The sequence below is a fragment of the Calliphora vicina genome, chromosome 2 (genome assembly GCF_958450345.1).
Source record: "Calliphora vicina chromosome 2, idCalVici1.1, whole genome shotgun sequence".
NCBI lineage: Eukaryota > Metazoa > Arthropoda > Insecta > Diptera > Calliphoridae > Calliphora > Calliphora vicina.
Window position 1 is genome coordinate 92,768,904 of NC_088781.1, and position 22,775 is coordinate 92,791,678.

The 22,775-nt window shown below is 29.6% G+C and overlaps 4 protein-coding genes across 4 annotated transcripts; 1 reads left to right on the forward strand and 3 right to left on the reverse strand.

Annotated features, from left to right (window-relative positions):
• Positions 1 to 644: 644 nt before the first annotated feature.
• On the reverse strand, positions 645 to 1,521 carry LOC135950700 (uncharacterized). Its single transcript, XM_065500230.1, has 2 exons — positions 995 to 1,521; positions 645 to 918 (listed from the first exon to the last, which is right to left on the reverse strand). The coding sequence occupies exons 1-2, from the start codon at positions 1,519 to 1,521 to the stop codon at positions 645 to 647; spliced, it is 801 nt and encodes a 266-aa protein (XP_065356302.1).
• A 9,642-nt stretch (positions 1,522 to 11,163) lies between these two features.
• LOC135950701 (sex-determining region Y protein-like) lies at positions 11,164 to 11,718 on the reverse strand. The gene has a single exon (XM_065500231.1). It carries the CDS (start codon positions 11,716 to 11,718, stop codon positions 11,164 to 11,166), a length of 555 nt encoding a protein of 184 aa, XP_065356303.1.
• A 343-nt stretch (positions 11,719 to 12,061) lies between these two features.
• On the reverse strand, positions 12,062 to 17,395 carry LOC135950702 (uncharacterized). Its single transcript, XM_065500232.1, has 3 exons — positions 16,810 to 17,395; positions 15,838 to 16,032; positions 12,062 to 15,786 (listed from the first exon to the last, which is right to left on the reverse strand). Exons 1-3 carry the CDS (start codon positions 17,393 to 17,395, stop codon positions 12,062 to 12,064), a joined length of 4,506 nt encoding a protein of 1,501 aa, XP_065356304.1.
• Positions 17,396 to 19,683: 2,288 nt separating this feature from the next.
• Positions 19,684 to 20,915, forward strand: LOC135950703 (putative nuclease HARBI1). Its single transcript, XM_065500233.1, has 4 exons — positions 19,684 to 19,799; positions 19,854 to 20,289; positions 20,357 to 20,507; positions 20,539 to 20,915. Exons 1-4 carry the CDS (start codon positions 19,684 to 19,686, stop codon positions 20,913 to 20,915), a joined length of 1,080 nt encoding a protein of 359 aa, XP_065356305.1.
• Positions 20,916 to 22,775: the final 1,860 nt, after the last annotated feature.

Consider the following 22,775-nt stretch of genomic DNA (forward strand, 5'->3'; position numbering starts at 1 on the left):
AGATGCATTTTGCATTTATCAAACTTAATTTGAGACAGAAATGATGCGATCAATTTGGCTAACAGTTCAGCGCCACATAGTTCCTTCCTGGGGAGAGTAACGAATTTAACCGGGGCAACTTTAGTTTTGGATAGGAGTAAATGAGTAGATATGTGACCATTTTCACTTGTAGTTCGAAGATATAGGGTAGCAGCATAGGCTTTCTCAGAAGCTCACAAAAGCCGTGAAGTTCTGCGGCATATGAGGGTTTATAATTAACAAATCGGGGTATTTTTATTATTCTTATGTTAGGGTAATCATCTAAAAACGAAAGCCAACTTCGCAAAATTTCTGGCTTTAGGGGATCATCCCATTCGATTTGATCTTTCCAGATCTGTTGCATTATCATTTTCGCGACAATGATCTTTGGGGCTAGCCATCCAGCGGGGTCAAATAACCGTGCAATATCAGACAAAACAATTCGCTTGGTTATATTATTTCTGATTGGCTGAGTTATGGGGTTAAAATAGAAGTAATCCTGACTCGCATTCCAGCGGAGTCCTAACGTTTTGGTTGTAACTGTTTCTTCAAGCTCTATTGTATCAGACATAAGTAAATGTTCGGGTTCTAAGTCTTTTAGTAGGTATTTTTCATTCGAAATCCATTTACGGAGAGGGAATCCAAGAAGAATTTAGGATTTTAATTAGGTTATCTCTTGATTTTAGGGCTACCGAAAGGTCATGTGATCCTGATAGTACGTCATCGACATACATATTCTCTTTGAGTATGGTAGAGATTTCGGGGTAATCATTATTACAACATTCTGCAAGTTCGAGAAGAATTCTCAGGGCTAAATATGGAGCACAGTTAACTCCAAATGTTACGGTCTGTAGCTCAAATTCTTGGGGTTCTTTTTCAGGCGAACAGCGGAATAAAATCCTTTGATATGGGGTGTGGGTTAACAAGTATTTGCCTGTACATCTTCTCGATGTCGGCATTAAAAACGTATTTAAACAATCGCCAACGGGTTATTAGGACAGTTAATTCTTGTTGTAAAACTGGTCCGGGGTATAATACGTCATTTAGACTTAATCCAGACGAAGAGGGGTTAGAGGCATTGAATACAACACGTAGTTTAGTAGTTGTATATTCGGGTTTGAGCACAGAGTGATGGGGTAAATAGTATGAAGAGTTAGAGAATGTAGATAAATCGGGTTTTACGGGAATCATATGGTTCAAAAATGTATATTCTTCGATTACTTTATCGTAATCTTGCTTTAATTTATGGTTATTATTGAGTCTACTCTCATTTCTTAGAAATTGGGATAAAGCAGAGTTGCGAGAGTTGCCAAGGGGAATATTATTGGAATATTCGGATTTAAAAGGCAGAGAAACAACAAAACGACCATTTTCGTCTCTAAATGTTGTATTTTTGTATAAATTTTCGCAGAAGATATCTTCATTAGATTGGGCTGGTTTTTCATAAACTTCTTCGAGTTCCCAAAATTTAGTGGGTTGAGTGTTTAAGTCGATATAATTCATTTATCATGAAACAGAGTTTAGAAGAGGAGTAGGAGAGTGTAATTTTCCAGAGATTATCCATCCGAAAATGGTACGCTGAGCAACAAGTGATCTATTATAATCCCAACGGATACCATCTCTAAGGATTTTAGGGTAAACATCACAACCAATCAAAATCTCAACATTCGATGTTTTAGAAGAGTAGCTATCAGCTAAGGGTAAATCAGAAAACTTGGTACTCATAATAGAAGAGAGCTCGTAAAAGGGTTAGTCTCCTGTTAGTTTATTGACAACGAATGCATCAGTTGTGGTTTTAAAGAGTTTCTCTAGAGGTGAACTTATGGTAATAATACAAATTCGAGTTGCAGTAGCAGATAGAGAACCGCTAAGTCCGGTTATATTAGTATGTGAAGTTTTTGTGGGGATTGCCAAAGAAGATTGGAGTTTTTTAGAAATAAAAGTGCCTTCTGAGGCTGAATCGATAAGAGCTCTTACGGTACAACGCACATCACCTACACAAACATCAACTAATGCTGTACCAAGGACAACAGAGTTATATGTTGTGGACTGTAGTTGTGTTGAATACGCTTGACGTGATCTTGCTGCAGCAGCTGAAGTTGAGGGGTTATCAGCATGGTTGTTATCAGTTTGTGAGGGGTGTGTATCACGATTATTGTTCGTTGAGTAATCATTAAAGGGTCTAGTATTAGCTTGTTGGGGTACAGGTTGATTCTCAGAACGGTGTTTTTGTTTACAGAATGAACATCTGAACTGACTTTTACAAGTTTTATGATCATGGGAGGCTGCTAGACAGTTAGTACATCGCCTTTGCTTTTTAACCAAAGAATAACGATCTTCAACTGACATTGATAAGAAAGTAGAACATAACCTTAAGGGATGAGGGTCTTGACAAAGTGGTTTAACTTTAGTTTGAAACGTATTAACCTTTTTGGAATTATTGGGAATCTGTTTTTTCGTATTATATTTCCTGAAGTAATTCTGAGAATCAGACGAAGTATTTCGTATATCTGCGAAACCTTCAAGGGATTGATATCTGGTAGTTAAAAAGCTATCCATTTCTAGCCAAGTGTGTAATTCCTTACTGTTCCCTAAATGTTGTTGCCATAAATGTAAGCTGATGTCAGGAAGACATTTTGCACAAATAAAAACAAAGATGACGTCCCAGTTTTTGGTATCTATCTGAAGCAGCGAAAGATTTTTAATACAATCGTTAATCGATTGTTGGAGTTGTTTGATACAGCGACCTGATTCTTTACTAATAGGGTTGTTTATTAAGTTAAATATTGTCTTTAATTGAGAATTGTGTCTTTAAACAAGAATACGGGAGTTTTCATAACGTTCGAATAGATTATTCCACGCCATATCGAATCCTTTATTCGTGAATGAACAATTTTTTTAAAATATCATGGGGTTCTCCCTCTGTCTTCTTTAATAAATGAAATAACTTTTCAACTTGGGACAATCGGGGATTGTGTAAAGCGCTTGTAGCATGAATGAAACTCAGTCATTTTTTTTATTTTTGTCAAAAATATAATGCAAATTAACCAATTATTTCCAAAACGGAAAAATAAACACAAATTTTTGATAATTTTGTTATTTTTAAACTTATACTTATTTATTTTGTATTTATATATTTATATATTTATATATTTATATATTTATATATTTATATATTTATATATTTATATATTTATATATTTATATATTTATATATTTATATATTTATATATTTATATATTTATATATTTATATATTTATATATTTATATATTTATATATTTATATATTTATATATTTATATATTTATATATTTATATATTTATATATTTATATATTTATATATTTATATATTTATATATTTATATATTTATATATTTATATATTTATATATTTATATATTTATATATTTATATATTTATATATTTATATATTTATATATTTATATATTTATATATTTATATATTTATATATTTATATATTTATATATTTATATATTTATATATTTATATATTTATATATTTATATATTTATATATTTATATATTTATATATTTATATATTTATATATTTATATATTTATATATTTATATATTTATATATTTATATATTTATATATTTATATATTTATATATTTATATATTTATATATTTATATATTTATATATTTATATATTTATATATTTATATATTTATATATTTATATATTTATATATTTATATATTTATATATTTATATATTTATATATTTATATATTTATATATTTATATATTTATATATTTATATATTTATATATTTATATATTTATATATTTATATATTTATATATTTATATATTTATATATTTATATATTTATATATTTATATATTTATATATTTATATATTTATATATTTATATATTTATATATTTATATATTTATATATTTATATATTTATATATTTATATATTTATATATTTATATATTTATATATTTATATATTTATATATTTATATATTTATATATTTATATATTTATATATTTATATATTTATATATTTATATATTTATATATTTATATATTTATATATTTATATATTTATATATTTATATATTTATATATTTATATATTTATATATTTATATATTTATATATTTATATATTTATATATTTATATATTTATATATTTATATATTTATATATTTATATATTTATATATTTATATATTTATATATTTATATATTTATATATTTATATATTTATATATTTATATATTTATATATTTATATATTTATATATTTATATATTTATATATTTATATATTTATATATTTATATATTTATATATTTATATATTTATATATTTATATATTTATATATTTATATATTTATATATTTATATATTTATATATTTATATATTTATATATTTATATATTTATATATTTATATATTTATATATTTATATATTTATATATTTATATATTTATATATTTATATATTTATATATTTATATATTTATATATTTATATATTTATATATTTATATATTTATATATTTATATATTTATATATTTATATATTTATATATTTATATATTTATATATTTATATATTTATATATTTATATATTTATATATTTATATATTTATATATTTATATATTTATATATTTATATCTATATATATAAAAGAGTAACGTGACTGACTGACTGACTGACTGATTCATTCATCATCGTACAGCCCAAACCGCTAAAGCTAGAAACTTGAAATTCGGGTAATGGGTTCCTTTTACAATATGTAGATCCACTAAGAAGGGATTTTTGGAAATTCGGTCGTTAAGGGGGACAAATGGGGCAAAAACGGGTAAAACCTGTACCTCTATATCTCCAAAACAAATAAACTTAGAAATAATATTTTAAATGCGTCCGCCTGTAATCAAAAAAAGAGCCGACAGGTGTTTGGTACTTTTTTGAAATTCAAAATTCAAGTGGCCATATGGGGTAAAAATAGTCCCCGTAGAACCCTCTGTTAACATGTATATCTCCTACATAAATAAACATAGAAATATTATATTGAATGTATCTGGCTCAGATCAATAAAAACTAGAAATCTTTTTGGTACTTTTTTGAAATTCGAATTCCTAAGGCCTCAAAATTGTTTTCTTTTTTGGTACTTTTTTTATCAAAATGTATTTTCTCACTAACAATTCCATGAACTATTATTTTCAAATAGTACGTATTACTAGGTACTTTTTTGAAAATTATTTCTTCACGGGGGACAAAAAGGGGACAAAAAACGGGATAAAAACGGAGATTTGATATTATTTATTCAATTTAAAAATAAAAAAAAGATAAAATATTCTTCCAACCACACAAAAAAGAATCCACAACATGCTATTCGGAAGTCAAATACAAATGGGTAAAAAGGGCCAAATTTCAGTACACTTATATTGGTACTTTTTTGAAATTCTTTTCTACTATTCTATTCAAGTAGTTTTATTTTTTTTTTCAATAAAATTGTTTTGCCTCCACTGAGATTCGAACCGATGTAGTTCGGCTACAGTTCAGTAGTCTAAACCCTTAGCCTACACCAGAATGTTTATTTTCATGTTTAGAATACTAATTTTATTTTAAAATATATAGTTTTTCACCCTATTCACCATTAGTTGAATTCTAATGGTGTTGAAAATTCCAATAGTACAGACACAAACCTTAACCTTTTTTGTAAAAATTATTATTTTAACCTTATTCAATAAATTTAAAATTTATTCAACATACAGTTATATGAAATGTATATGGGAATTTATGAGGGAAAATATTAATAACAGTTTTGTAAATATAGTTGGTTTAATGCTATTTGAAATGTTATAGTTTTATTTGATAAAAAACTACAAAACAAATTATTTTGTTGAAATGTGAAACAAAACAAAAAATATTCATAAAAATATATTCATTAAAGCATTTCTCAAAAAAAAAATCACGTGTTTATTCCTATTCGCTAAAATAAGAATTTTGTTCTCGCAAAATTTAATAACAATTTCAGTAAATTAAGGTCCTCATTTTATAAAACAAAACGTTTGGAAGCGTAAGCAATTTGTATGAAGAATACTGGGAAAACAGTTTAAAACTTATTTCCATAGAATTTTATTTTAACGTTTGTCGTTTCGTTTTATAAAATTAGACCCTAAAAAAATTAAAATGTAAAGCACTATGTGTATCTATGAGTAAATCATTATTTATACTCTATTTATCAAGTTTATAAAATCAACTTATATCTCACTCAAATGTAGTATTAGAAACTTTTTATAAATTTAAAAAACAGAATTTACGCAATATGTGTCTCTATGATTAAAACCTTATTCATATTCAATTTATCAAAAGATTATAAAACAAATTTAGGGCCTCATTTTATAAAACGCAACGACAAACGTTAAAATAAAATTCTATGGAAATAAGTTTTAAACTTTTTTCCCAGTATTCTTCATACAAATTGCTTACGCTTCCAAACGTTAAACAAATTGTGTATGAAAAAAATTCAAGTTTAAAACCTTATTACCAGTATTCTTCATACAAATTGCACGCTTTATAAAAAAAAACATTTTTTTAGATAATAACAAATAAATTTTCGCTTAAATAAAATCGTTTACACAAACATTTATTTAAATATTTTTATTTCGATGAATAGACAACACTATTTACATATAACCGTCAACTCATTTGAAAAAAATAGTTGTGTAATAATAAGTGCTCAAATTTTATAAATTCAATTAAAAGAAAAAATTCTACGTTACTTAGAAATGTAAGTTTTTTAATTTCATATTCCATATATATATATTAATCTTCATTAATTATTACGTTTTTATCGTGTAAATAAAATGTATATGTACATACATTCACACCACAATTTTTAAAATTTTAAAAAATGATATGCTATTAGGTCATATTGTCATAATGTCCTTATTGTCATAATGTCCTAATATATTATGATAGTTTAAACAATTTTTGTTGTGTTTCAAACTATGTTTGAACTATGTTCATTGTTTTGTCATAAAATAACACTTTTTTTGAAGCACAACAACAATTTGTTTAAACTATCATAATATATTAGGACAATCAGACCGTTTGAATACCCCAAATATGTTGAAAGTGTGTTTAAAAAAATATTTTTACTGAAATTTGATTTCAACTATTGGGTATATGACTTAAAAATGTGGGATTTGCTATAGGTGGCGTATCTTTTGAACCCCTTTTTTAATTTTTAATAACTTTTATATCACTCTAAAGGGTATATATCTGTCATTCATCCTCGCTTAGTTATTGAACATTAAGTGTAAACAACAAAGTTTTTTTGTCGAATTTTGTGCCAACAAAGCGTCATATGTGGAAAGTTTTGCTTTACTTCTTTCATTTGAAAAACGTGCCGCAGAAGTACACATAGATCACCAAAGCTTATGGTGAACGTGTTCCATCGGTTTCAACGTGCAAGAGATGGTGCATGTGATGATTTTGAAACGGAAGGCCCAGGACAACCAAACAATTTGAAGACCAAGATTTGGAGGCATTAATCCGTGAATGTTGTTGTCAAACTCAACATGAGCTTGCAATATCATAGGGAGATACTCAAGAAGCAAAACGTTTGCAAGCAGCAGGATTTGTCAAAAAAAAAGGCAAATTGGGTACCATACGAATCGAAGACGAGATACCTTGAAAAGCGATTTAGCATTTCCGAAATGACGTTTGAACTAACAGTTATTTAATAGTATTTTTGATTTTCATAAACATAGAAAATTCTAAAAGTTAGAATGTGAGTTTCTATGAGACTTAAAAACCGCCCATCTTTTCCCGTTTTCCTAGAATTCGGATTCAGCCTCCCAAGTATATTAAATTTTGATTTTGGTCAAAATTAAAAAATTATTATCAAAACTCGCTCTGTTAAATATTATGACCACAGATTATCATAGTGGGACAGTTTATCTATAAATTCCAGCAAGTTCATTCCACCTATCTTCTCCCATTTCCAAGAAATTTAGATTCATCCTCCAAAAACATTTTAATTTTCGAAAAATTTAATTTTCCCATCTTCTCCCGTTATACAGGATTTTAGATTCATCCTCCAAAAAATTTAAATTTTCGAAACATTTAAATTTCTCTATCAGAACTCGCACTGTTAAAAATTTAAATTTCGAAATTTAAATTTTCGAAAAATTTAAATTTCTCTAGCAGAACTCGCACTGTTAAAGGTTATGACCACGGACCATGATAGACCAACACCCTACCTAAATATTCCAGCAAGATTCATCCGCCCATCTTCTCCCATTTCCAAGAAATTTAGATCATCCTCCCAAGAAATTTAAATTTCCGAAAAATTTTAATTTCTCTATCAAAACTCGCACTGTTAAGGGATATGACCATGGGTTATGATAGAAAAACACCTTGGCTATAAATTCCAGCAAGTTCCATCTGCCCATCTTCTCCCGTTTTCCATGAATTTAGATTCCTCCATCCATAATAATTAAATTTTAAAAATTCCGCAAAAGTATAAAACTATATTTGACATTTATGATTTGACTTAGTTTTTGGAAAAAACGGGAGATTAGTTCCCGTTTCAATCATTAGTGGTACATTAGGTTCAACCGTGTGGTTATTATTCCATTTTGAATACACTTTCCTTGATTTACAATGTTTAACGGTATCATGTAAACTTTTAAACATAACTCTGTTAACTCAACTGGTTTGTGTCTAGGGTTATAAATTTCGAAATTTAACTTCACACACATTATTAAATTAGTATATCTTTATCTATCTACTATTAATATTTGCAATTATTATTATGAATTTTCAATTACGAAAGCAGTTTTGAGATGCTTTAATACTTCAAAATATCATGAACTACAAACAATTGTAAGGTGTATTTACTTTACGCAATAATTAAAATTTCTATAATAAACATTTTAAAATAATTTACGTAGTTGTTTTGTTATTTCCACATTTTTTCGCTAACGAAGTAGCGGGTTGCATGCTAGTATTTATATATTTATATATTTATATATTTATATATCTATATATTTATATATTTATATATTTATATATTTATATATTAATATGTTTACATATTGTTATATTTTTATATATTATAATATGATTATATATTTTTACATTTACTATAATTTTATATATTAATATGTATATGTTTATATAGTTTTATTTAATTATTCATCTAATTATGTATAAATCTATAAATCATAATATACATACGTATCTAGATATTTTTATATTTAGATAGATAAATATTTATAAATTGTTTACATTCTTACATAAGTTTTTAGTGTTACTGTTTGAATATATTTAAAACATTTTACTTGAAATTATAATCTTGAGTTATGACACTATCGAATGCGATGGGCAATTTGGTGATTGAGTTGTCTGTAAAATATTAAATATAATATGATTATCAAGATTTATGAAATTAAACCGTAAAATATGATACTTACCCTAATGCTCTATAGTGGTGATAGATGACATTTTTGTCCATGGTATGACATCAAAAAGAAGAAAACTTTTTGGTGATATGACATCAAACAACTTCTTTGGTGATAATGCAGTTTCTAAGAGTTGTAAAATTTTAGTATTTACGTTATGTTTATGTGTGTGCAACAATAGGTTAGTGGTTGTAAACCTTTTGTTTTTTTTTATTTTAAATGCCTTAGTATAGGTATGTTCTGAAATAACGTTTATATTCCCATATTTTATTGGTATAAAAGGACTTACCTTGGCCAAAATCCTCCTTTTTCAAAATAAGACACTCTGGGAAACTGTTCAAGAATCTTAAAAAAATTTTATTTGGGCCAACAATTTTTAATTTTTGCGGTTTCTTCAAAAATTTTGTAATTTTCTTAAAGAGGTAAACTTTAAATTTTAATTTTCTTGCCCCAAACTATAAATTTATTTTGTCGTCTTATTTAGAAGCAATTATACTCTTCTTTAAATATAAAGCTGGGAGCATTTTCAACCACAAAGTGTTTTGATTTCTGGTCAATCTTTAGAAAGGGTTAAGAAATTTTAGGGATCATGTTATCATAGTATTATATTTAGCAATTTACAACGTGGTCAAGGTTGGGAGGGGTTATGCGTATAAACATCAATAAACGCATTGGTCATTTTTGCTATATTAACACTTTTCTTCTTTCTTTTTGTTGTTTTTTTTTACATAATACATGCAAAGTTAAAATAACTATATTCTGTAGCTAGCACACATGAGTTTAGAAAAAACCTACCCCAATTGCCGACGAGTTAGGAGCAGGAAAATTTTTGCATGCTACCTAAACTTCTAATGTTACAACTCGTTTGTTATATTAATATCTAGTTATTTGCTACAATTGTTAATATAAAGGGCCGTGAATATCATATCACGAAATGATGGCTGAAATAATTTGTATGGGGAAACAAATTATATTTAAATTTTCTCCTTTATTAGGCTGAAGGCTAATGTTCTTTGGGGAGAAAATGAATAATTATATTCACTCATAAGTGAGTATAATTATTGAGATTATAAAAGTAAAATTGGATTAATATTTTGGTTGTACTATATACATATATATTGAGACATATATGTATAATTATGTTTGGTACTTTACCTTTTGTTTGTTTGTGGGTACCAAATTATGAGACCAGATTTTTTCGGTAAACGTTATAAATCAAATTATGTTTATTAACAAAAGGGGATTTAAATGCAACTGATGAGTTCTGTTGATATGTGAGAAGTGACAAATTATAATTTTGGTTTTAATAAGGAAACCTAATTTTAACTTCCAAAACACGAAGATGTTTTGGAATTTCTTATGTATAGCTAACCTACCGTTAGCAACATTTCATTTAATTATCTTAATTATTAATATTTTAGTTCATTATGATGTTAAATATTAAGGTAGTACATATTTAACTTTATTTAAAAATACTAACAATTCAGTAGTATAGTACTTCATTTAATATAAAATTCAATAATATAATTAATAATATAATTCATCTTAAAATTAACAATATTGTGAATTCAATTAATATTATAATATATTTTAATATTACATTTTTTTGATAAGAAAAAAAAAATAAATAAAAAAATCAATAAATAATGGTTTAAACCGTAGTTTAAACATGGCGCCGGCCTCGGCCTTTGCCCATCTATTCTGGCTTATTTTGGTAACATAATACGTTGGCCAGAGATTTAATAGCTTCAGCCAATATACGTTGATCTGGCATTGGTGGAGTGGTAGATGAAGCAATTGGAGCTGGTGATTGTTGACGCTGGCGTTGTTGATTTTGCTGACGTTGAATTTGATGACGTTGTTGTTGATGAGGGTGTTGGCGTTGATGACGACGATGATGTGGCTGTTGACGTTGATGACAACGATGATGTGGCTGTTGGCGTTGATGACGACGATGATGTGGCTGGCGAGGTTGATGGTGTCGGTGTTGACGATGGTGATGATGATGTTGATGTGGTTGTTGGTGCGGTTGTATCTGGGTCTCGGCATCACGACCGCGTTGGCTGCTGACGGTGGACAAGTTGGGCGATGGGCTGCGTGTCCTCGATGGGTGCAACATGGTGTGGTGAAGTTGCTTGCATTTTATGCAAGACTCCATCGAGGTACACGACCTTATATTATGGCTTCGAGCCAAATAATTGGTACAATAGCCAAGACGCTCAACAATGTCACGTCTTCTCTCTGGCTTCATTTTTCGGAATTTCCGACAAAACTTGAGCCCATGATATCCTTTACAGATTATGCAATAATATACTTCTAAGTCACTCGGGACTACGCTTCTTTCATCGTTTGGGTTTTGAGTTTCATTGGGCCGAGTCGCTGTCAGTCGTCTATTTGACCTGCTGGGAAAATGTATAATAAGGAAATTACAATTCAATTAGTATGTTATATGGAAATTTTTGGATAATAAATGGATGTGGGTAAAAGCCACTAAACAGCAATGATTTTGAATAATTGGAAATCTTTATTATGCCAAAATTTTGAATACAATATTTGAGTAGAAATAATTATAAGAAAATATTTGAGAGAATTATCTAAATAGAGGATTGTACTTTAAGGTTTGAGTCAACTTGCGCTTCCTCTTGATTTAGAAAAGGGAGGTAACATAATTTGACGATAGGGCGCTTAATTACACCGCTAGCGGTACGTACGTCTGCAGTTCTTACATTACCATCTGAACCAGAAAATGTTTTTTCTATCCTGCCAAGATTCCATTCATGAGGTGGTAGTAGATCGTCCATAACAATAACTAAATCTCCAATCTGCATATTTTTGCAAGAGGTTTTCCACTTATACCTTTTGTGTTGTGATTTCAGATAATCAGTTTTCCAACGTTGAGCAAATTGATGATGTATGGCTTTCAGCTTTTCCCATCTATTTAAAACCGACATGTTCGAACAATCTTGTTCAGGGAATGTCATCAGGGGGGCACCTCTTAGAAAATGTCCAGGCGTTAGAGCTGTGATATCTGAGGGATCTTCCGAAACTGCTGATATAGGTCTTGAATTGAGTACTCCTTCTATTCTTGCTAAAACTGTTGCGAATTCTTCGAATGTAAATTTATGAGGACCTGCAATTCGCTTAAAATGATATTTAAAACTCTTTACGGCTGCCTCCCAAAGGCCGCCCATATGAGGTGGGATGAATTTCCATTCAAATCCATGTGTCATATATTTCTGTGCTACATCTTGGGCACTATTCTTGACAAACACAGCAAATTCTCGTTCAAGCGTTCTACTGGCACCTAAGAAATTTCGTCCATTGTCTGTAACTACCCTTCGGGGGAGCCCCCGCCTTCCGATGAAGCGAGCGAAAGCAGCTTGGAATGCCGCTGAGGATAACTCTGTACAAGGCTCCAAATGAATAGCTTTTGTGCTAAAACATACAAATACACTTACGTATCCTTTAGTTATTGGAGATTTTCTTAAAATCGATGTTTTTATCTCGAATGGTCCAGCAAAATCAATTCCTGTTACCTGGAAAGGAAGAGAGAGCGTACATCTTTCCGGAGGTAAAGGAGCCATTATTTGAGAGCTTGGCTGTTGTTTATACATTATGCATCTTTTGCACTTACGTATTATTCCCTTGATACGTGGTTTTAACCTGAATATGAGAAATTCAGTTTGTATTATTCTGTACATTTGACCGCAGTCAGCATGAAAGAAAAACTCATGCAAATGGTGTAAATATAATTGGCAAAATCGGGAGTTGCCTGGTAAAATAATGGGATAACGTTCACCATATGGTAGTGATGATTGGGCTAATCTACCATTTACTCTTAAAATTGAGTCTTTATCTATAAATGGATTTAGACTTTTCAATGGGCTTTTATTCGAAATATCTTTTGATTCATTTACGCATTTATATTCCTCATTATAAAATCTTTTTTGAGCTAAAACAATTAGTCTCGATTTTACAATTTTCATCTCATTTTGCGTCAAAGATACTTGAGCATTTTTATCAGCATTTTGCCGCATTTTTTTCGTTGTATTATAAAAAAATCTAAAAATGTAGCATATGACACGTAAAGCTCTACTGTATGATGAAAAGTTGTCCAGTATATCATTTTCTTCAATCTGAACATTTAGCGATTGTATTTCTTTATTCTCTGAGCTATAATTTAAGATATTTCGATTGGGCCATTCTGATGAAGGTTTTTGTAACCATGATGGTGCATTCCACCAAAGTGAATTATTTACCAAATTTTGGGCTTTACAACCTCGTGTGCCCAGATCAGCTGGATTATCATGTGTTGGGACATGTCGCCATGTGACATCAGCCATTAATTCGTGTATTCGTGCTGTTCTGTTCGCCACATAGGTTTCCCACGATGAAGGTGGTTTCGATAACCATCCTAGGACTATAGCTGAGTCCGTCCATAAATATATTTCGCTATTACTGAAATTGATAGAGTTTTTTACATAATTAATTAAATTTGCCAAAAGCACTGCGCCATTAAGTTCCAAGCGCGGGAGGCAAACAGTTTGTAAAGGAGCTACTTTAGTTTTTGCTACCAATAAATTTGAGAATGTGTTTTGTGTTTTTGTTTGGCACCTAATGTATACAGTAGCACAATATGAGGATTTCGATGCGTCGCAGAATCCGTGAATTTGGATTGTGTCACTAGGCATAAGTTGAATCCAACGAGGTATTGATATTAGTTCAACTTCAGATAAGTCCTGAACTAGATCGTTCCAATTTTGTAGAGATTCTGCATTAATTTCTTCATCCCATTCTATACCGTCTAACCATAATTGCTGCATACATATTTTTGCTCTGATTACTATAGGAGCTAGCCATCCAGCTGGATCAAACAGTTTTGCGACAGATGATAGAACTTGTCGTTTTGTTATTTCCGTAGACGGACTTAGTGATGAGAAACTATAAGTAAATGTATCTGTGATTGCGTTCCATTTTATGCCTAAAGTTTTAGTTGAGCTAGTTTCGTGAAACCGCAAAAAATCTGAATCATATATATCTTCTGTTGGTAAATCTGCTAGTAATTGAGCATCGTTTGCTGTTATCTTCTTGAGTAAAAATCCAGCAGATTTTAGAGTCTTAATTAGCTGATTTTGTGCCTCACGAGTTTCCTCAATTGAATAACCTCCAGTTAAAATATCATCTACATAAGTTTCGTACCTTAAAATTGATTCGGCTTTTGAGTCTGAAGCGAGTTGATGTAACTTACGAATTGCTAGAAAAGGCGCACAATTGAATCCAAACGTTACTGTTTTCATTTCGAAATCTTTAATAGGACCATTTTGTTCAGGTTGGTATAAAATTCTCTGGAATGCTCTATCGTCTGGATGAACTATGATTTGACGATACATTTTTTGTATGTCACCACTGAACACATATTTATATCTTCTCCAATTTAGAATTACAGTTATTAAATCGTTTTGAATTGTAGGCCCCGTGTACAGAACATCATTTAGTGAAAATTTGGATTTTGTTTTCCTAGAGGCATTGAACACAATTCTTACCTTTGTAGTTTTATGTTCTGGTCGCACGACCGCGTGATGGGGTAAATAAAAGGAACTATGTTTACCTTCTGAATTAATTTCGTTTGATGTTGTTTCTTCCATATGGTCGAGAGTTAAATACTCATCCAAAACAGCTTTATATTCAGCTTGCAATTCTTTATTCTTTCCTAAAGTTTTGTCCATACTGGCATATTGAGCGAGTGCGATGAATCTAGATGATCCTAAGAAAACCGATTCGGGATATTCCTTTTTTAATGGTAGCCTTACCATATATCGTCCATCTTTGTTTCGAGTAGTTGTTTTAGTGTAAAATTGTTCTACAAATTCATCTTCTTCTGATTTAAGGCGAGTTTTTGGTATTTCCTCTTGCTCCCAAAATTTCCTCAATAGTGTGCTGAGTTCTGAAGATTCCGATGAAGTTACAGCAGTTGTGAATGTTTGAACAGTTTCCATTTTCATCGGTCCACTAAGCACCCATCCAAATATAGTTTTGTAAGCTGATGTTTGGCCACATATATTTTTCTTTATTCCTTCGAGGTTTAGACTATGTTCATAATCATTGCCAAGAATAAGATCAATTTGGGAAGATTTATTAAAATTCGGGTCTGCTAAATCCAATTTTCTAAGTTCTGCTGAATATGGGACATTAAACGTGACAGCTGGAAGTGTTTTAGTAACATTTGATAAAACAATTGCTTTAATTGGGACTCTTAGATTGTATTTTCTTGCAAATAATGTAAAATCACACTCTTTTTTAGCTGATTGTTTTTGACCTCCTATTGCAATAATTTCAAAATGTGAATTTTTATAAGGCAACTGTAACCTACTTCTTATTCTTTCTGTTATGAAGGTTCTTTGAGAGCCTGGATCTATTAAAGCTCTTATCGTGAAAATTTCGCCTTGATGCTCTATTTGCATTAACGCTGTACGCAATAAAATGTTTTCGTTGCTCGTAGAGCAGTTTGCTTGAACCCGCCGTGAGGTTGTTGGAAGTTCATCTTTGTTAGAATTACTTGGCTGTTCTATTTTTGCATTTGTATTTTGAGCAATATTTTAATTTTGGTTACTATTACCATTACTATGATTATTTTCAGATGATTTTTGTATATTTGATGATTTGTATGCAATATGCAATAATGAATGGTGATCTTTTTTACAGTAAAAACATGTTCTTTTACTTTTACAATTTGCCTTAATATGTGAAGGACTTAAACAATTGTTACATATTTTATTCTTGAAAACATAATCTATTCTTGGTTGTGTTGAAAAAGTTCTGAAATTGGGACAATTTCTTAAATAATGTACATTATTACATAGCTTGCAATTTGTGGTTATGTTTTCTTGGGATGTATATGTTTGAATATTAGTTTTTTTCGTATTAGAAAGTGTAAAACTGTCTTTTGTGGTTTTAATGCTTGTTAGCCGCTCTACCGCTTCGTATCTGTCAACTAAAAATTGTGACATTTGCGACCATTTTGGTAGTTCACGAGGGGAAGTCAGTGATTGTTCCCATAGTTCTATAGTACAATCTGGTAATTTTGTTGATATTAAACGAATTAAAATGGGATCCCAACTATTTACTTCTACCCCTAGAGTTCTGAGTGTCGCTAATGAATCGTTTACTGATGACTGTATTTTTCTTATGGACTCACTATCTTCATTAATTGCGGCTGGTATATCAAACAAGATCTTAATTTGGTTATCTACCAAAACTCGTTTGTTTTCGTATCTTGTTTTTAACGCATTCCAAGCTAGCTCAAAATTATCATTAGATAATGGATATCGTTTGACTATAGCACCTGCTTCGCCTCTTGTCTTGTTCCTGAGATGGTATAGCTTAGTTACAGGAGTAAGTTTCGAATGATTTATATAAACTGCAGTGAACATGTCTCTAAACGAGGGCCATTGTTCATAACTGCCTTTAAATATTTCTGTGTCGCATGGGGGTAATTTAATGCAAATACTTGAATTATCGCTCATTGGATTTTGATTTGGGACAGATTGACGAGATGTTGATTGGAACATTGGCATTTGTACTGTATCTAAGCGGATAATTTTAAGAATTTCAAAAATTTGTGATGTGCTCTGGACATAGGCATCATTACAAGCATCAAATTCTTCTCTTGCTTGATTTTTAAATTCTGCATCAATTACGTCATCTTGAGATAACATTACCTTTTGATAAGAAGTATCTACGTTTGTCCATCTTGCATCTATTTCCTTTAACCTTGCCTCCAATATAGATTCGTTTTGATCTTCTCTTCGGCTCTCATTCACCTTTCCACAATACTGAAGCAAATGTTCACAATCAAATTTAAAATAATCTTTATATGATGGATTAAATGACCTATCAGCTGTAGGAGAATTTTCTTTTCCACGCGGCATTTTGTCTGATAATTGTGTTATATATTGTATTTTATTCAAATAATTAGGATTCTGTGGCTATACAGAGTAAAATTTTTAAATTATAAAGTACTATATTGAGATATAAACTTTTGAGAGGTGCAGTTAATTTTTTTTTTTTACAAATTTTATTTTAAATTTTTAGAGAATAATTAAATTTGTATTTAATTAATTTTCAGTTTTTCGAAATATAATGTTATTTAATTATCGTACTAGATCTTTTAACTAGTATAAATTAAAACAAGAGATATAAATCCTATTTATTTGTTCACTTTTTAGTATATCTTTAGAATTTTGTATTAAGTATTAATTGTTTGTACACAATGGGAGCAGCGGTAAATTACAGAGTGTTTATACCCTACACCACCATAGTGGGGAGGGTATTATGCGTTTGTGCAGATGTTTGTAACGCCCAAAAATATTAGTCTAACACCCACCTTAAAGTATACCGATCGACTTAGAATCACTTTCTGAGTCGATTAAACGATGTCCGTCCGTCCGTCCGTCCGTCCGTCCGTCTGGTTGGCTGGCTGGCTGTCCATGTAAACCTTGTGCGCAGAGTACAGGTCGCAATTTTGAAGATATTTCGATCAAATTTGGTACATATTACTTTTTCGGCCCAAGGACGAAGCCTATTGAAACTGGCTGAAATCGGTCCATTATTTCACCTAGCCCCCATACAAATGTCCCCTCGAAATTGGACTTTATCGGTCATAAAAGTTTAATTTATCTATGTATCTACACAAATTTCGCTCCAAATAAGTTTTATATATACAAAATTCATGTCACCAAATTTTGTTACGATCGGTCCATAATTAGTCATAGCTCCCACATAGACCCGCTTCCGAAAATCACTTTAACGTGCATAAATCGCTTAAAAATGTTGGTATACACGCAAAATTCAACATAGTTAACTTTAATATAGACATAAATAACACGACCTAATTTTATGGTGATCGGTCCATAATTGGTCATAGCTCCCATATAAGGCCCACTTCCGAAAATCACTCAAAAATATAAATTATTGATATTTTAAAAGAAAAATATTTTTACTCATTTACTTGGTGTAGGGTATTATATGGTCGGGCTTGACCGACCATACTTTCTTACTTGTTTTCTATATCCTTTTGTGATAGCTTAGCTATGGGGTAAAAGCAATAGATAGTTGTAATCTAGTAAAACAAAAGTAATAGAATATACACTTATAATCGAAAAAATAAGTTTTAAGTAGACTAATATTTTTATCAATTTTAATTTCATTAAAAATTTTCTGTACTGTGGTATTCTGATTTTTAGAGATACAATTTTGTGATTTTATTTCAGAGATACCACTAAGCGGTTAATTGTGAACAAATAGGAAAATTATTTCGTAATGAATTTATTAAATGGATTTAGTATAAATCATTAAATTTGATTTTTTTTTTTAGTAAAATTTGATTTTTTTAGAGAAAAATTTATTTATTATAAGACAAAATTTTATAGAAATATATTGAAAATTTTAGATTTCTTCATTTGCAAATTAAATTTATTTAATTTTGTTGAGATTAAAATTTTCTTTTTATGTTAAATTTATTCTTTAGAGAATATTCTTATTATTATGAATTTTTAAAGTCTTTTGTATTATAAAATTTTTCTGATTATTATGAATTTTAACATTTATAAAATTCTAATTGAAATAATTTTTGAATTTTATTTTATAAATACTTTAAGAATTTTATTTTAAATAAAATAAATTTACTTTTTTTTTTAAATTGGTTTATTAAAATGCATGTACCTTTTACTGTATAAATTTACTTTGTATATTGGTTTATGAAAATTGCATGTATCTTTTACTGTATAAAATTATACAAAATAAATTTTCTTTGTAAATTGGTTTATAAAATTGCAGGTACCTTTTACTGTATAAAATTATACAAACCAAACCATGAGCATAATAACTGTTAATTCTTGCAAAATTGTTGTTTTGTATTTTTAATATATTACAATAAACACTCGAATAAAGAAATTCCACTCAACAGGTTCCAATTGTAAATTTCATTTCTTTTTATTGTCTACGTGTTATTCACCCCTATCGTGAATAAAAAGCGAAATGTTTGTTCCCATGAAATTTTCATTCCCCCATAAGTGAAAATTGGTATCTTGAATTTCCCATGAAATTTTTGTTCCCTTTAACGTAGGTTATCATTGTTCAGTGAATGAAAAAAAAAGGAGCTCGAAAATTTTGAAAAATAAAATAAATTAATAAGTTAAATTAAATTGTGAAGAACAAAATGTTTAGAATCGGGGCATTGATATTATTGCAAGAAGAGGAGGAAATACAACAACAACGAATTGTTCGTCGAGATTTGCGAGACTCATCTAATCCCTTAGAGATGCCGGACACATTGTAAGTGATTGAATTCAATGAAAAAACTTTATTTTTAATTAATTTTTGTTTTAGATTTATCCAACATTATAGAGTGAATAAAGCAGCCTTTACATACATTCTGGATACTCTTACTAATTTTTTGCCGGCAGCAAAAAAATCATTTGGTATTCCGCCAATCATAAAACTTAGTGCCTGTTTACGATTTTTTGCCGAGGGCGGATACCAAAAAGGGGTTGGAAGAGACTATGAAGTTGGAATGGCACAATCAACTATTTCTGAGGTACTCTCAAAAGTGTTGGACGTTTTAGAGCAGAGTCTCTGTGATCAGTGGATAACTTATCCATCGGAAGATGAAAAAAGAGTTACTTCTCAGGAATTCTACCGCAAATTTGGAATACCCGGTATTGTAGGATGTATAGATGGAACGCACATCAATATTGTAGCCCCAAACAAAAATAATCATTTATACTATAACCGTAAAGGAAACTACAGCTTGAATGCCACACTCGTAAGTTGTTTTCTAAATATATTATACATTATTCCAGTTTCTAACTATGAGTATAATTCTTTTGTAGATATGCGATAGTAAAATGAGAATTCGATTTGTTGATGCCACACATCCCGGAGCCTGCCACGATTCATTTGTGTGGAGTACAAGTTCCTATAGAAGAACAATGCAAGAAGACTATTTACGAAGAGGTTCCCGTGTATGGCTATTAGGTAAAAATGTAAAAATATATAATTAAAATATACATACTGTATCCCTTGGAGCCTTGGTTGTTAACGCCATATAGAACACCTGCATCTGCTTCTATTGAACAAAAATTTAATGATGTCCATTCTAAATGCAGAAACATCATTGAGAGAACAAATGGAGTGTTAAAAAATAGATGGAGGTGCTTGCTTGGTGCTAGAGAGCTACACTATGAACCAAAGAAAGCTGTCAAAATAATAAACGTTTGCGTAGCATTGCATAATATCTGCATTGCTTATAAGTGCGAATATAATAACAGTATTATATCTGACCTAGAAGAAACTGAACTTTTTATTCTAGAAAGCGGAAATACAACTGAACGCGAAAGATATCTGGCCTCTGCCCAACGCATCCGTTCTAATATAGCGAACTCGTTATAAAAATGCTCTTTTATACATATATTTTTGTAAAAAAATTTATTTTAAAAATAAAATACATTTGATTTCAAACTTCAATTAAATTCAGACTTTTCTTGTATACTTATGTATATATGTGAACATATTTGTTTAAAACTAGAAATAATAAATAAAGAATAAAAAAATAACACAATTCAGTTTTTAACTTCTTAGAGATCTGTTAGAAAAATAATAATAAATAAAATAACATTGAATTCAATACTTAATTTTAATAAAATACATGATACATTTTTCTATTTCTTTTGCAATATTTTAAGCCTCAAGTTTTCAATTTCTATCAGTTTATTATTTTTTTCTATTTTATTTTCAACTTCTTTTGCCCGAAGATTTTCAATAACTGCATGATGTCGCTCCATCTCTTTTATTTTTTTGGATTTTAAATCGTTGCTTTTTTCCAGCGAACGATACACCCTTTTCATCATAGCTTCCATTTCTTTACTATGATTTTGGAGCGACTCACCAATTTCACTAATTTTGGAACATAAGCTCTCCTGCGACTTCAGCTCTTTTGCAATAAGATCAGCTGTTGTTAATTTTTCATTTGAATCCACTCTTCTTCGTTTTATGGAGTATGATTTTTTCTCATTGGATTGTTCATTTATGTTGGTGTCTAGAGGCGGTGGAGTTAACTCTTTTGAGCAGATGGGTGCTTCACACATTTCATTTTCAATCTCACGAATAGCCATTGTGTGTGTCGTTGGTTCATTTTTTTTTTTCTCCAAAACGTGACGAGTTTTCTAAACCCTCTACGGATTCTTTCATATCGATGAGTTCGTATATGCATTGTTCGGTGGCCGACAAACTTTTGGTTTGGTTTGGCCCACCTCCCGTTCCATTTTGGTGTTTCAAATTAGCGGCAGCTTTTGCCCGGACATATCTTTTTTGATCCACCCATACCTGTTACATTACAAATTACTTATGACAAAATTATACAATATTTATAAACATGTATTTATTACCTTTTTCCACTCAAATGCACTTTTCATAGGAGGACCAGCACTGTTTAGCTCTTCTTTAAGAGAACTCCAAAACTCCGCTACCGCATCTTTGGATACCTTAACAAATCCACATGCAATTGGTCTGTTATTCTGCATCCTATTGAGGAGTATGTCGCTTTGCACTTTATTCACTGATCTTGACCTAAAAATAATTTTTATTAACCTGAATATCGAATTTAAAAACAAAAATACTTACATTTTCTATTCACTTCCCTAGATAAAATAAAGTGAACAAACTTAAGCGAAAGAGGGAAAAAACTGTTTAAAAATAAACATTCACGATAAGGGGAATTTTTTTGAAAGTGAACATTTTTTTCTGGGATATCATTCACGATTGAATTATTAGAAAAAGGGAAAACTTTTCGAGGGAAAAGTTATTCACGATAGGGGTGATTATCTTTGTTTGTTTATCTTCATTAAAGAGAGTGACAACGTTCCACCAAGTTTTTTATTTGTAAATTACTAAAGAGAACGCACTTAATGTTTTACCGGTGAGATTTGCAAGTTAATATAGAGAACGCACTTAACTTTTTCCTTTTTTACCGGCAGGAATTATTATAAACGTTTGAAAATTTTTAAATATTACTGAGATAAATGGTTAGTAGTGAAATATTTTATTAATTTTTGTTTCAAATATATTTTTTATTGTGTAATGTACAATTCTCTTATTTTCCGATTACTTATATAGAATTGTATTGTATAAACATTTTCCCTTCAAGTTTGTATTTTGTGTGGCTGTATTATGTACTCTTAGTTAAGTTTTAGAATTTAAACTTTAAATACATATACGTTTTTAATTCTATTCTACTTATTAGGCAGAATAAAC

Bases quoted from the DNA above. Each gene is read 5' to 3' on its own strand.
- LOC135950700 (XM_065500230.1), bottom strand. From the start codon at position 1,521: ATGAATTATATCGACTTAAACACTCAACCCACTAAATTTTGGGAACTC. The intron at 919-994 runs GTTTAAATACGT...CCCATATCAAAG, and splicing joins CTAATAACCCGTTGGCGATT to GATTTTATTCCGCTGTTCGC.
- LOC135950701 (XM_065500231.1), bottom strand. From the start codon at position 11,718: ATGAAGCCAGAGAGAAGACGTGACATTGTTGAGCGTCTTGGCTATTGT.
- LOC135950702 (XM_065500232.1), bottom strand. From the start codon at position 17,395: ATGCCGCGTGGAAAAGAAAATTCTCCTACAGCTGATAGGTCATTTAAT. The intron at 16,033-16,809 runs GTGCTATAGTCA...ATGCAAAAATAG, and splicing joins CAAGACAAGAGGCGAAGCAG to AACAGCCAAGTAATTCTAAC. The intron at 15,787-15,837 runs GTAGGTTACAGT...TTATTGCAATAG, and splicing joins CATAACAGAAAGAATAAGAA to GAGGTCAAAAACAATCAGCT.
- LOC135950703 (XM_065500233.1), top strand. From the start codon at position 19,684: ATGTTTAGAATCGGGGCATTGATATTATTGCAAGAAGAGGAGGAAATA. The intron at 20,290-20,356 runs GTAAGTTGTTTT...ATTCTTTTGTAG, and splicing joins ACAGCTTGAATGCCACACTC to ATATGCGATAGTAAAATGAG. The intron at 20,508-20,538 runs ATGTAAAAATAT...AAATATACATAC, and splicing joins TGTATGGCTATTAGGTAAAA to TGTATCCCTTGGAGCCTTGG.